Source organism: Armigeres subalbatus, chromosome 3, assembly GCF_024139115.2.
Source record: "Armigeres subalbatus isolate Guangzhou_Male chromosome 3, GZ_Asu_2, whole genome shotgun sequence".
NCBI lineage: Eukaryota > Metazoa > Arthropoda > Insecta > Diptera > Culicidae > Armigeres > Armigeres subalbatus.
This window is the reverse complement of record NC_085141.1, coordinates 188,363,505-188,379,589: the sequence shown is the minus strand read 5'-3', so window position 1 is coordinate 188,379,589 and position 16,085 is coordinate 188,363,505. Positions and strand designations below refer to the sequence as shown.

Sequence of the window (16,085 nt, the reverse complement as noted above, 5' to 3'; positions counted from 1 at the left end):
TGCCCTCCATAGCCGTGCGGTAAGATGCGCGGCAACAATGCAAGACCATGCTGAGGGTGGCTGGGTTCGATTCTCGGTGCCGGTCTAGGCAATTTTCGGTTTGGAAATTGTCTCGACATCCCTGGGCATAAAAGTATCATCTTGTTAGCCTCATGATATACGAATGCAAATGGTAACCTCGCGGTTAATAACTGTGGAAGTGCTGAATGAACACTAAGCAGCGAGGCGGCAATGTCCCAGTGGGGGATGTAAGGCCAATAAAAAAAAGAAGAAGAATATCATGAATAACACGATGATACTTTTATGCCCAGGGAAGTCGAGAAAATTTTAAATCTAAAAAAATCCTAGACCTGAAAGGAAATCGAACCCAGCCACCTTCAGCATGGTCTTGCTTTGTAGCCGCGCATTTTAGCGCAGGCTAAGGAAGTTAAGTGTTTATATAAACAACATAATTGTAAATAACTTGTGTAAAAAGCAAAAGGAAATGGAACCCAATTTGGCATGTGTAGGCAACTGGTATTTCATAGATGTATTAGGCATCTTTCGTCCCCCATCACTATTTTGATAATAACTATTTTTGGGTATAGTTATGAAATTCAATAGTGATCATTTACGTTTTATTCTCCATCGAATGCAACTAATTTTAAGAAAATCTGTGCGTACTATAGGTATGAAAAGTTGGCTTATGTTTTTACGCATCTGTCATCATCAAACAGAAAAAAAAATACATTTTTATGACATGGTGGCATTTCGGAAATAGAACAGTGCAGAAATTGAGTGATTTAGTGTATATTTCGACATTTTCAAATGGTATAAACAAATGATTTTTATTCACAGTTTGTTACCTCTGTAGAGCAGTTTTGCGATAATCTTACGGTTGTTGGATCTCTTTGTGCGATTCGCAAAATTCTACTCCACGAACATACCTGCAACTACAAGCTACAATTCTCTCAGCTTTTCTTTATCGTCGATGATTGTCCCATATGTTCAACATGCTTGTATGGAAATTGACATTTTTTAGTTTTTCTTTTATTGTACAACTGGAACATGCTATTGTAGGACAATCGAATAGTTTGTTAACACTTTCATCACTTTTGGCTGTACACGCTTCACTATTGGTCATTCCTTTCCTCTTGCTAATCTCTTGTCTATCTGTTCTTTCACTCATAGACAAAAATTACAAGATTTTCAGTCTTATTTAGTAGTTTTCCTACTGTCTACTTAATGTATAACATTCATTTTTTAAAGCAGTGTAAAGTGTTTGTGTGTTGGTATAATACATAGGACAATTTATTTTCCTAGTGCAATCCACGTTTGATGTCTGGTCGCGAAGGCTGAAATTAGAGTTCTTTTCCACTTATCTGGTATGTTGGCTATAATAGACTACGATGGGTTTAGTATTTTCTTTGTAGTCATAATCTTTTTTACGGAAACTAATGTAAGTTGTATTGCTATCTGTACAGTTAGACTATAGATCTACCGTGGATGCAATAAATATCATTTTTCTCACTTTTAAATGTAAAAGTAACATTTATATCTATCTGTAGTAGTATTCACCCATAATTTTGGCTGTTATTTTATCAGTTAATCTGTAAATTGTCTTTCTTTCGCAGACTAGAGCATCATCATTTTGATCCTTGTTGGTTCCAAAGACGTTCGTTTTTACCACACATCTCTTCAATTAGCACACTTCTTTCAGACGATCCACACACTAGTACCATGCATCAAACAGACCAGGACAATCTTTACGATGTCGTCGCACATTTCGTATCAACAGCTGTCGATGAAGGTGAACATCATTCGCCTTTTAGCCGTTTTGTAAACTCCTCCTGTTGCTTTTCTTTCCACTCCTTCTTTGGTTTCATTCGCTTGAGCTGGCCATCCCACACCAGGTCGACCAAACCGCCCTGCTTGGCAATGACACTCTTCACCCGGTTGGCGAAGTCTATGGCTGACTCATCTTCGCCGCGCGTCATCGGAGGCAGATACCAGACGTCACACACGATTGCCCACGAGGTCATCATCATGTATAAATACTGCATCATTGAATACCGCGAGCTGTTCCAAAATGCATCACCGAAGCGGGCGTCGTATCTGAAGAAAAAGCAAACTTTTGAGTAAATTTGTTCATGCATCTAAAAGGTTCATTTTTTTCCCTTTCTATATCATAAGATATCTTCATGCCTTAAATCGTTCTGATACAAAGTTTCTTGTTTTATAACGGTCAGAGAACTTTCCGTAGCTCAGTGATAAAACGTATTGCTTTGTCAAAGTAGACTATTTTAAAGTTCGGAGTTCGAGTCCCAAAGCGGTCTAGGTAAACCCAGGTTTTTTTTACGCGGTTGGAATTCTTTAATTTCTCGGTTAACCTGAACTTTTACAGCTTTTCAAATACCCCCTGAATTTTCTTTGATGTTTTGTGATTTTTTTGGTGGGGTTAACTCATTGCTTCATTGACCCTGAAGGTCTTAAACGACCAAAACCAAACCGTGTAAAAAAAACCTGGGTGTAGTTTTAAGGAGGAAATTTTTCACGAAAATAAGCCCAATAAGCCGCCTGTAAAACAAATAATTACGAAGCTTGGAACACGAAAGTGCAAGTCGCTAGGTGTTGCAGGCTGCGACAGAATAAACTACGATGAATTACATCCCCGTAACTTCATCGTCGTGGTAATACAGGAAATTTGCTGGCCCTACAAAAAGTGTGGAAAAGCGGGCATTAAGCTGTTACCTTCTATCAAAGCTGTAGCACGTCCAACAACCTGGGAACCGTTTTCATAGTGCTGGACAAGATGCGCCCATGCGTGATTGGGTGGCAATCATTTGGAGCAAGGATGTACAAGTGGAAGATAAAAAAAGTTTCTTCAACTATGGCATGGCATCATCAATGTGCAGTATCTACACAAAGGGCGACCCGACGTCGGAATAGAAAGATAATTTGCCCAACTGGAGCTCACTGCGGGGCACTGCGGTGGATGCCCACTGCGGGGCATCAAAACCACCATCGGCGATATAAACACTCAGGTAGAAAGGCAGGAAATGTATAGACCGCTGATCGGACCGGATTGTCTGCATACCGTATCAAATGCAACAGCAATCGTTCCACATTCTTGTCTCCCGCAGAATGTTAGTCCGAAGATTTTTCCCTCGTAAGAATATCCACAGGGCCATATGAAGATCAGGTGATCTTGGTTAGGTAACCAAGAAACGAAAAATAACCACGTTCGACGGTAAATTATTCTCCGACATCACGACAGTGTAGACACACTTACCGCAGTGCCAATATAGAATCCGAATACTACCTCGTTGGGGTATGCCTGCGCTCCAAACTCTCGACGGTATACAACAAGCGTTGAAGTCGAACGCCGCGGTTTGACGCTTGTCGGCTACAAGACGGTAGACTGGCCCAAGACTACGCGCAGCAGCTTCACTTGCAGATGGCTTGAGAGATATTCGTTTCGCCATTGCTATAGGTCTGCAACCGTTGCACTAGGCTCGGTGCGCCTGGATAAGAGAAATGACGAATGTAAGCAGTTATTTGCTGCAACACCACAAGAGGACGAATGGGGCACGATACAAACGGACTATATACTAATCCGCCAAGCTCGTTGTTGGGGGCATAGAGTGTGAAGTTCTCGATAATAAACAATGTGAACAGTAAACAATAGTAAAGCACATGTGACGATTGAGCAAATCAAGCACCCGAAAGATATTCAATTTGCAAAAAAGAGCGAACCGCGGTGGAGGTTGGTACTCGGATTCTGATGGCTTTTCTGCAAACGGGGCCTTTAAGGTGAAAGTGGATCGAGTACCCAAAATAAAAATTTGAAAGTATTGGTACAATAAGAAATTTCAAGATCGAGTATTGATACAATAAGAAATTTCAAGGAAGATCGAGACCGTGAAGAGACGGAGGAACTGTACCGCGCTAATAACGCACGAAAGTTCTATGAGAAGTTGAACCGTTCACGTAAGGGCCACGTGCCACAGCCCGATATGTGTAAGGACATAAACGGGAACCTTCTTACGAACGAGCTTGAGGTGATCCAAAGGTGGCGGCAGCACTACGAAGAGCACCTGAATGGCGATATGGCAGCCAACGGTGACGGTGGCGGTATGGTAATGAACCTAGGAGCACGCGCGCAGGACATGCGACTTCCGGCTCCGAATCTCCAGGAAATCCAGGAGGAGATCGGCCGGCTGAAAAACAACAAAGCCCCTGGAGTTGACCAACTACCAGGAGAGCTGTTTAAACACGGTGGTGAAGCACTGGCTAGAGCGCTGCACTGCGTGATTACCAAGGTTTGGGAGGATGAGGTTCTGCCGCAGGAGTGGATGGAAGGTTGTAACGAAAATTTGTCATACCCTAATTACCTTTTCATATTTCATTCATGGATAAAACTATCTGAAACATGGAAAGATAAAACTAAAAGCTTTCAGGAAGCTTGTGCTGCCACCTACCGGCTAATAGGGAAACTGTGATAGCTGAAGTTTCGCGCACTGTATTGAGATCCACTCACAACGATTCATCTAGTCATCCGATCATCCAAAGGCATATTTTAAAACGTGCGTTTGATTATACTCGAGCAATACGGTTTGCAAGGAGGGATCGAATGCTATTATTCAAAATTTCAAAAGGAAATCTTTTAATCCTCGGTCCACCGAGTAGTCTTTTCCTACCTATGATGAGTTCCCTATACAGAGGGGTACAATAGTCCCTTTGACTATTATAATCGCATTTGACCAGAGATTGTCGATAGTATCGGACGATTAGTACGAATTGGTCGTTAAAACTTGTGAAGCGTTATCTAATAGTGAGATACCTAAAGTGTGCTAAGCAAATAAATACCGTGTAGCAACTTGAGCAGGTAAAATCGTAAGAAAAGCTTCTAAAACCTAGTAAATTAAGCTTTGCCTTTCTAGTTCTCGTGCTCAGAACAATTTGTATTTTGAAATCATCCACGTGTTTCAATAATCCACGTGTTAGGCTACAACCAGTTAGGCTCAGGTAAGGCTAATATTGTGAACCAAAGTGGAAGAATCTTAATAGTCCCGTTGAATAGGAACCCCTACTCGACGTGGGGTGTCGGTGCGGACACGATTCGATGCACCCAGCCTTGAGCGGTGTTAGCTGTGGAGGTGCACCCCGTGCTTAGTCTGCCAGAGCCTTAACTCGGACTGCGAACCGACCCCGAATGCTTGGGACCTTCAGTTCAGGTCCAAACGAACCCCTACAGCCTAGCCGAACGACCTTTGTCGATTCCTGTGTGCTATTTGGAGACCAACACGTGCTCGAAAAGCTTAGCGTGAACTAGCGTATGCACAAAACGTCTTCACGCGCACGTCACTCGAAATTGGTCCTAGTCAGTTGTCGATCGCCTGGACACGACGTTCATCCGGCGTTTTCCACCCCGAGGGTGGTCACTCAGGAAAATCTAGTCGACTAAAAGCTTTTTACGCCCGTTCATCTGGCGTGCTCGAAACTGACCGAGTGCTTTTAATAGCTTCGTTTCAACCAGTGGTTTCGGCCGTGGGTTCTACCAGTGTGGGTTTAGGCGTAGTCAACTGCAAGACTGTAAGCACCAGCTATTCGAGAAAAGCGATCGCCAACGAACGACGAACCTGCCACCTACTTCGACCTAGCGACGTGGAAGCTCCTCGCCGGAGTGAAGATAAGAAGAAGAATTACGGTAGGATAGTAGTAAGGACCTCTTCCTAAAGCTTTGTAATCCCTGAAAGAGAAAACTCGTATTAATACAATCACACCCAGTCCTTTTATCTAGTATCTTTGATCAAATGTTTTAATATTTCTTTTTTTCCATTTTCCGGTTAATTTGATACCAATCCGTTTGGGTTTAAAGGGTTTCCACCTGTGTACTGTGCCTGGAAGTTGGATGATGCTGATGATCGAGAGTGTTTGAACCATTTTGACCCGCCTTTAGAGAAGAGTCTCAGCCGGACTCAAACGCACGTCAGCAGTCTCCCCTGTCGCGGGAGTGGCGCATAAGCTGCTGAACGGTAGTGGGTACAAATAGCTTCGTTTCAAGGTGTCGTGTGTCCCATCTACAAAAAGGGCGATAAGCTGGAGTGTAGCTCCAATCCAAACCGCGCAATCACATTGCTGAACGCCGCCTACAAGGTACTCTCCCAAATTTTATGCCGTCGACTATCACCAATTGCAAGAGAGTTCGTGGGGCAGTACCAGGCGGGATTTATGGGTGAACGCTCTACCACAGACCAGGTGTTCGCCATACGTCAGGTATTGCAGAAATGCCGCGAATACAACGTGCCCACACATCATCTATTTATCGACTTCAAAGCCGCATATGATACAATCGATCGGGACCAGCTATGGCAGCTAATGCACGAAAACGGATTTCCGGATAAACTGATACGGTTGATCAAGGCGACGATGGATCGGGTGATGTGCGTAGTTCGAGTTTCAGGGGCATTCTCGAGTCTCTTCGAAACGCGTAGAGGGTTACGGCAAGGTGATGGTCTTTCGTGTCTGCTATTCAACATCGCTTTGGAGGGAGTAATACGAAGGGCAGGGATTGACACGAGTGGTACGATTTTCACGAAGTCCGTCCAGTTATTTGGTTTCGCCGACGACATTGATATCATGGCACGTAACTTTGGTGACGAAATCGAGGTGGTTGAAGAATTCGTGTACTTGGGCTCACTGGTGACCGCCGATAACGATACCAGCAGAGAAAATCGGAGACGCATAGTGGCTGGAAATCGTACGTACTTTGGACTCCGCAAGACGAAGAGTCTGGCTAAAGAGCTGACTGCACCTTTGTTTTGGCTCTTCAGATTGTCATTGGAATCCGGAAATTTTCCCAGGGTATGGAAAAGCTCCTATCTTGTGCCTATCTTCAAATCAGGCAAAAAATCTGACATTCGTAATTACCGTGGAATAGCCATTACCTCTTGCATTCCCAAACTTTTTGAATCCATTATCAATGAAAAATTATTTTCACAACTTAAAAACAGAATTACGAATAAGCAGCATGGATTTTTCAAAGGTCGCTCTACCGCTACAAATTTTATAGAATTCATTGACTATTCTCTTAATGCAATGGATAATGGTAACTACGTGGAAGCTCTATACACTGACTTTAGCAAGGCGTTTGATCGCATTGACATTCCAATGTTACTCTTCAAATTGCAAAAAATTGGAATTGAGCCAGGACTCCTTAGATGGCTTGAATCTTATCTCACAGACCGGCAACAAATAATAAAATTTAACGGAAAGAAATCCAATCCCATTCAAGTCACTTCAGGAGTTCCACAAGGCTCTCATCTTGGCCCTCTTTTATTTATATTATATGTAAATGACATTACCTTCATTCTCAAAAATATAAATATTTATGGAAATAAAAAATGAAGACGACATAATCATATTCCAGAATGAAATACACATGTTCTATACATGGTGCAGAAAAAGCCTATTGCAACTGAATGTTAAGAAATGCAACATAATATCATTCAGCAGAAAAAGAATAACACCAAATACACAAATTGTATTAGGGAACAATACTGTAGAAAGACACGAAAGAGTTAGGGATTTAGGAGTGATTTTAGGTTCAAAACTAACTCTTGTTGATCACTATAACACAATCATCCACAAAGCTAATAATATGCTAGGCTTTATCAAGCGTTTTTGCTTCAACTTTCAGGATCCCTACACAATCAAAACATTATATATTTCATATGTACGATCTATACTGGAATATTGTAGCATTGTATGGTCGCCTTATACAACCACACATGAAGAAAGAATAGAGTCAGTACAAAAACAATTTCTATTATACGCTCTTCGTAAATTAGGTTGGACCTCATTTCCTCTTCCATCTTATGAAGCACGTTGCATGCTTATAAATATACAAACTTTGAAAGAGCGTCGAGAATGTGCAACGGTTTCATTTGTTAACGATATAGTTTCTCAACGCGTTGATTCAAATGAAATTTTATCGAAATTTAACTTTTACATACCTTCTCGGCTACTTCGACATAGAACATTATTTTTAACCAACCACTGCCGAACAAATTACGCCAAATTTGGGCCTCTCAACCGAATGATGGCCGTTTACAATCAACACTGCGAAACTATTGACTTAACAATGTCTCGGCATAACATTAGACAGTATTTTCAAAGAACAAACATTACAAATTCAGCAATATAAATTCAAAATCAAAATTATACATCACTTTACTAAAAAAAACCTATTATTTAATTATACTATAGCATTACAAAAACAAACATGTATATGTATATGTACTAGTCTACGTTGGTTGACGAAATAAAAAAATAAAAATAAATAAAATAAAAAAATATAAGAAATATATCGAATAGAGTTCGCCGCCGTACCAAACTGACTATCTACAAAACGCTTATAAGACCGGTAATTCTCTACGGACACGAGACCTGGACGATGCTCGTGGAGGACCAACGCACACTGGGAGTTTTCGAAAGAAAAGTGTTGCGTACCATCTATGGTGGGGTGCAGATGGCAGACGGTACGTGGAGGAGGCGAATGAACCACGAGTTGCATCAGCTGTTGGGAGAACCATCCATCGTTCACACCGCGAAAATCGGAAGACTGCGGTGGGCCGGGCACGTAGCCAGAATGTCGGACAGTAATCCGGTGAAAATGGTTCTCGACAACGATCCGACGGGAACAAGAAGGCGAGGTGCACAGCGGGCAAGGTGGATTGATCAGGTGGAGGACGACTTGCGGACCCTCCGCAGACTGCGTGGTTGGCGAAGCGCAGCCATGGACCGAGCTGAATGGAGAAGTCTTTTATGTGCAGCACAGGCCACTCCGGCCTTAGTCTGATGATAAAAAAAGAAATTTCATATACTGTAGTAGTGTGTCGTGGTGTCGTATTTATGAAAACAAAAATTATTAGCAAGGTGTTTCAAAAAAACTACCCAATCCCTCCACGCCTGCCTGCCTGTACACGGTAAGCACTTATTCAAATCAGCCCAAACCATCGGACGACACCTAAACATGAAAGATAATCGACTGAGCGTGGCGGAGCTAAATCAATTTTTTGAACCACCCTGATTATTAGTTTGCTGCTTCCTGTGCGAGTGTTTACATTACATTTACAGTTTTTTTTGGCAAAAATAGCAGTTTTTATTGAGTTTTGCATCAAATAAGTGACTTTTATCAAAACGTGAAGATTGTTTTGCATCAGATTAACATCCCTGGCTACTCCTGTGCGGATGAATGAGAAAAAATTTGTTTTTTCGACGCCCTTTGAGGAGAGTGATGCAGCGATGAGTCCACCAAACCGCGAAGGGCTATTAAATTGGAACGAAAGTGCTGATTTATGCAATAATGCGAGCTGAAATACGTAGTACTCCCTAAAGATATATGTTCATTGTCACGGAAAGTAATTAAAAATACGGTGCACAGGTTAGTAATTTGAATATTACACTTTTGTTTGTCGCTATTAGATGTATTCGAATGTTGGTGGGAGAGGGGTAGGGGAGGTGTGGGGTTGATCCGTTAAGGGTCCGGTGCAATTTTGACTGCCATCGTGGTACTCTTCCAACTATGTCCTTGAGTGGTCTTGCTGTGTAGGGGTTATCACGTTTATCTAGAGAGTATGAGGTTGAGGGTTCGAGTCCCTCCAAGACACGTGGATTCTTTTTCGCAAATTTCGTATCAGTGGTGTGTATATGCACTGCCAAGATATTTAATAATATGCAATTAATTGAAAATCGATTATCAGTACAAATAGATCCAATCTCTATGAAAGCAGTTTCGCAGCCCAGTGTTCAAAGTATTATGACTATCTTTATTTACGGCCATAGGCCGAGTTATCTCGATAGTCTTCAAAGTAATAATATGCAGGTAATGAGATGTACTTACTTGATAGCCACTGGGTAAATGACTCCGCCTACTTCGAAACTTCCTTTCTTAAACTGCATCACAGATGTGTTGTTTATACAGGTTCCCTCAGGAAAGATAAGGATTGGTGGGTTGTTAGGATCGGACACGTGCTCTTTCAATCTAAAATATTAAAACAAAAACAATTAATTTCCTGACAAACGTCTTCAACACATTTTGAACATCTTATAACTACCTCTTCGCAACTGCCATTCGGTCCTTGGCTTCCGCACGCTCAAACCAAATATGAGGAGAAGCTCTCGCTAGTGCCCTCTGCAGAACTCCCAAGAATCCACCATGCCTTTGACCAATCTATTTTGCAATTATAAAATAAATCACGTGACAGAACACACAGTTACGATTTTCCTTATGATAACAAATTGCAAGCAACGGCCAATTATCTTGCTACTCTTCTGATAAAGTTTCAAGCAAAGCATTCGATGCAGTACATAATGTAGGGAGGGTATGCTTATGGGAAGAGGAATTACTCACCAACGAATAACAATTATCGCACATCAACATAAGTACATCGATGGGACTGGTGTGATTCGCCACGCAGATACCATTTAATGGGCGATTTTCAATGTTATGATAATTGACAACGGATGACAATGCGCTCGAGAGCACGCCGAAACATTGAATCAGTACCAGCTTCACCATCCATCGCTTGGTGGGTCCTTCCGGCAAGCAACCGACCAGTGCCGTGCATAATGTCAACCACATGACCTGAATGAGCAATGGCGTTCATAATAGACGAAGAGAGTTCTTGTAATATTTACAATGAAAAATGGAATAGTTTCTACAGAGGTGCTGCATATGTCTGTGAGTGTGTATATTTGATGTATGTATGGAAAGGAAAGATAGTGTACTATTGAGTGTCAGGACAATCACAATGCTTTCATTCGAAATTCCGTCAAATGCAGGTGTTTGGTTTGGTAAATTGCAGTTGAGTAATAAGGAAGCATGTTGATCAAAATGCTTTATTTACTTGTATATTATATAATTTTTTTAAAGTAAATTAAGAGTATTTAGATTTGATTCATTTTTGTAGGAAAAACTAGGACAAGATCGCTTAGTAGGGAAAGAAATCCTTGAAAATTTTTAAACTAAATTGACTTCATTTCTATTCGATAGCCCCACAACTATGGAAACCATAGTAAGCTTTTAATAAATAATATCAAATTATTAGCTTTTATTTTCTTTTTAAGGATAAAAAAGTCAATGAAATAGCTATTGTCATATGACGATCTTGTCTACTTATACTTCTTCGATTCTCTCGGGGCTGAAAATGATAATAAGAAATACTAAAAGCAGAAAAATGTATTTTATAATAGGATTTAGCGCAGACGTTATGTATAAACAAGTGTAAAAGCAGGATGATCAATCATGCATCTATCTATATTGTATATCGTGATAATATTTACAGGATGCGCTCGGAGCTTAACTCCATTGTTGCAAGTTATTCGATAATTGAAGCAATCGTATGTTTATGGCAGGTAATTGATTGAAATAGGACGTCACGAAGTGAGCAGTATGGCCAAACCATCCAATCGTTATATTTTTTATATCATACGCCAGGCAAGGATAATTAAACGTATTTTGCATTCATTTACCAAGGAGTAGGAGTGATCGGTTGACAAAATCGCAATATCAATTGGTGTCGTATGGTTGGCAACACAAAAACCGCAATTTTTTGGTTTGTACTCTAAATTGTGGAAACGAATCACTGCCGACAGAGAACGGCAAATTATGCGGAAGGTGTGCTTGAAAACATAATCGTTTGCCTTTCTTCGCAATGAACGACGGGGCACAAGTCCTACGAACGCAAATCCAATCACGCAGTACACGACCTAGTAGAGCAAAGTTTGAAGTATTGGGTCTTGTTAAATATTTGTGAAGTAGTCTTGATAATGGAGAGGGGTAAAATAAGTCAAATTCCCAAATGTTCATCGAACCATTTAATCAGAATTTTTTGATTTTGCAGTTGAAAACAAACAGGGGGATAAAAGTAAAATTACATGACAAAAATGATAGTGAAATCAAATCAAAAACAAATAACCAGTATCCCCTTATATCCGATCATCGAACGTGGGAGTTTTACTGAGTTTAGCTAGTTGATGGCTGGAGTTGGTCCAACAGGTTCCGGGCCCACTGGAGAATCAATGATTAGAGTTGTTTTCGGTCGACAATCGCATGTTTTAAACGTTTTTCTTTTTGGGTGCGAAGAACGGCTGGTTGGCCAGTAGAAAGATGGCAGTTGCGAAAAAGCTCTCGATTGCCAAGTTAACGAATCATAATTGATTTTGAACAAACATCGGGTGAATTTTCAGGCCGATTCACACGTGCAGCACTTTTTAAAATAATTAAAGGCTTTAAAAAATGAGGGTTCTTCGGGAAAGATAACCTCAAATAAGCCAAATAATCGACTGAGACAACAAAACGAGATACAAGTTGACCATTCCCGTCAAAAATTTTATTTCGTTTTATTGTCTCACTCAATTCTTTGATTTATTTTAGATCAACATTTTCAAAGAATCTATATTTTTGAAGCCTCTAAGTATTTTGAATATCAAGAACAAAAACTGAAAAAGTGCTGCACATGTGAACAGGTCTGAAGAATTGGTCTCATGTTGGTCCGAATCAGACGAATGTTGGGCCAAACCTAGAAAACAGAACATTTTCTGAAAACTCATACGTAAATATGTACATTACGTGGAAGATATTGATTTGAAAAATGTATTGGAGGTAACCACTTTCCCTTAGATGGGACTCGAACCCACGACCCTCAGTACATTTTTCAAATCAATATCTTCCTCATAATGTACATATTTACATATGAGTTTTCAGAACATAGTAAATTAATGTCCAAGTCGGGTGGTTTAATCCCCGGAATATAGGCAATTAACTTTGATTGAACAGAACATTTTCGTTTTTTTGTTTCAAACTTTAAGACAATTTAGAGGCGTTAAAATATGGTTTCTTCGGGGTAGTTGACCTCTAGTACGTTGTGACAGAATAAAAGCCAAACTGAAGACTTCAGCGTGGGGAAAAACCCGACAGAAATGCTGATGCAATTATAGCGTTGTGTGTTGATCGGAGCCAACATAAATCAGAGATTGTGATGGAGCAAATGAAGTGTAGGGCGCACTTTAAAACTATCACGAGAAGGCACCGCGTGTTCCCAGTTATCTATTTTTAATCGGATATTTGATGCGAGATAGGACTTTTTTTAACGATGCGATGTTGAGAAGCATGAATGATTGAACGAAATTTGGCAGAAAAGTTGAAAGTAGTTATAAGCCGGGCATACTACACAGAATCATATCACTTCCTAGATTACTTTTTGAGTGTGATGGTTCAGATGGCAGATGGAAGGAGTTCGTTGTCCAGCAGAACCAGCGAAGTGTACTAGTTGATGAAAGCAGAGCAGGCTACCATCTGGCGATGGTCAATGTCACAGGAATACGGGACGTTAATTGTTCCCTCAGAAGTCAGCGGAGAAAACAACGCAGCAATCAAGGATGTTGTCGATCATTTAGTAATCTGGGTTCGATCATTTATTAGTTTATTAATAACTCATTCTAGAAGCTGAATTTTGAAATGTGTTGTATGGTGAACTTCGAGTGCAAAGGTTTTTCTAAAACTCTGCTTAATGGTTCGTTGTTCGTTATTGAACCTCCTAAGAACGGAGGTAAAGCGCTAGTTGCAGTTACTTATACTAAATGATAACAAAACTTCAATCATTTAGTTTAGATTACTGCATCTAGCGCTATAATCTTTGTCCCTCTTGATTTTAAAACATGTATCTATTTGGTGTCATGTTTTTTAAATTTCTACTAAGTGTACACAAAGGCTATATATAGAATCACTCCAAAACTGGATAAATTTCGTCTCATTCATTTGAACGCCCAATAGTAAATCTTAGTCAGTCATGTTCATCTAGGATCATTAAGCCAATTGAGAAGTGAGAAGCGAGAAACGAAGGAAGACTGAAGAAGGAAGAAGACGGGAAGAAGAAAAAAAATAAGGAAGAAGCAAAAGGAAGGAGGGAGAAAGAAGAAATAAGAAAAAATAAAGAAGAAAAAAAATAAGTGCAAAAAGAAAGAAAAAAGAAGACGAATATGAGAGGGCTGTCTACAATACACTAGTGGCAAAACTACCACTTGGAGGAAAAACTCATCGAGAGAAGTAGAGTGAGTCAGTGCGTAATATTCGAAATTAACGAACGTTTGGTTTTCTGAATAAAATAATATGTTTTGTCGATCCGTTTTTATTTTTTATGAAATTTCGTTTCGTTAAATCGTTTTCCTTGACCCCGTGATATCAGCGGCCCTATGCCAAAGTTCTTTACTTGATCAACTCGTTAACTTTTTCCTTTCCGCGGTAGCTGTTGTAGATCACCATTAAATGTTACACCTTTCAACTTTCATCGAATCTTTTAAAAAATGAAAGACTTTAGTTTTGTCGTTTTCCACTAATTTCGGCAATGCCAAAGTTCTAGAATTTTTATCCTGATTCCTTCTCAATGAAATCTTTGAAAGTCATAGGAAGAAAAGAGATATAATGAGTAAAAAGATAAATATGTTTTGCCATTTAAGATTATCGTAGCCGTGTAACTTTATAACCATCATTAATGTCATGTAACTCATCCTTTCCCATCTTCCAATTCTCATTTCTTTTTGACCTAATGGTTCGGAGTCGAACAATAAAAGTTCTCCAATTGTGATCCTTGTGGTTCAATGAACATTGAAAATATATCTACTGATAAACGTAAACCTTGTGTATAAATTCCAATTACGTAAATGTAAACGACTTGTTATTAAAAGGACTTCTGAAATCAACTATCGTAAAAAGTGTAAAAATGGTCAAATAATCCTTAAACCAACTGAAAGATAAGATAAAATTTCGAAACATATTCAAAAACTTACCCCGACGAAGCATATGAATACTCTGCAAGGCATCAGAATGACGTACCGAATAAAGAAACCTATTACCCAGATAACCGTCAGTCGCCACGATATAAACTCGTAGTGTCGATTCGTCCTGGTCAGAAGATTCCAGTTTTTCAGTTCCTCAGCTTCAAATCGGCTGGTCACCTCGTCTTCGATGATCGCTTCCATGCCGGATTTAACGTAATCCAAGCAATTGGTAAGATTGAACTCCAATGAATCGTTATCCTGAAGTTACAAAAATAATGTTTAATTTAACACGAACATACCGCCCTGGTGTGGTGTGCCAACTTCGTCATCATGGTTGGATTCTCGACTCCTGCTCCGAGCTCCGTCAACGTCAGGCAGTAGGATTAACGACTCAACGCGGCTGATTACCGAATTGCCCCCATTGAGAATGTCTCCATTCTGTAGGGGTTTGGTTGCGTCTCCGTTGGTCGCAATAGTTCCATTCGGTTTAGTGATTGCCTTATCGGTACTATCTTCACTTGATTCGACTTTTGCAGGTTGATTTTCCTCGGTTTCCGATGTGTTCAGATTGGCATATTGTGTTTTGCGGATGTGTTCAATATTCTGTCGACCATACTGAAATATAAAATTGGGGAAACGACATATTGTAGCTACATTGATAACATAAGTGACATGGGTAATTATTTTTTTAATCTAAATTTCTTAACTTTTTTTTAAATTTCCCTATCTTTTTCTGTCTCCTCCCCCTTACAATTTCGTAGCTAAATTAAATTATTTGAAGGGGAATTTCAAAGTTTTATCGAAAATTAATAAAGTATTGAACTTGTATAGATTTTTTTAAAGGAAACTGATGAGATTTCGATTTTATCAATTTCTTTATTTATTTTTGATTTCCCACCCAATCAGACAAAAGAAGAAATTAATGTTTGTTCCGGCTTTATTTGTTTTCCGGTGTTCAGATTTTATTCTGACTATTTTGGGTCACTCCTTCTGATCCTCAACTGCAGTTCACGCTTTTGTAATTGAATGACTTTTTGCAAAATAAAGCTAGAATAAAAGATTAGGAATTATCTTTACTGATTATTCGAAATCATTGTATTCAATGTTAAAAATCTTTTGAACGCAGGTCATGAGCCAGTCACATGCTATGCAGCTGGCTTCAAATAATACTAGGTTTGTAATTATCATTTGTCTGATTATTCGAAATGTTTGTATACAATGTTAACATTGCTTGAACTGCGAAAAGCACCTGTGCTCTCCGC

The 16,085-nt window shown here is 39.8% G+C and overlaps 1 protein-coding gene across 2 annotated transcripts in view; it reads right to left on the bottom strand.

Annotated features, from left to right (window-relative positions):
* Positions 1-773: 773 nt before the first annotated feature.
* The window catches only part of LOC134225872 (glycerol-3-phosphate acyltransferase 3), a 47,724-nt gene continuing 32,412 nt past the window's right edge, over positions 774-16,085 (bottom strand). Inside the window, exons 2-7 of one of the 2 annotated variants that reach the window (XM_062706291.1) lie at positions 15,145-15,438; positions 14,833-15,081; positions 11,518-11,754; positions 10,101-10,216; positions 9,887-10,027; positions 774-2,094 (exon numbers count right to left, since the gene is read on the bottom strand). In XM_062706291.1, coding sequence (XP_062562275.1) covers positions 1,797-2,094; positions 9,887-10,027; positions 10,101-10,216; positions 11,518-11,754; positions 14,833-15,081; positions 15,145-15,438 — 1,335 coding nt within the window. In that variant the 3' untranslated portion in view covers positions 774-1,796. Of the gene's footprint in view, positions 2,095-9,886; positions 10,028-10,100; positions 10,217-10,396; positions 10,631-11,517; positions 11,755-14,832; positions 15,082-15,144; positions 15,439-16,085 lie in introns of both variants that reach the window. The other variant, XM_062706292.1, reaches the window with a different exon arrangement.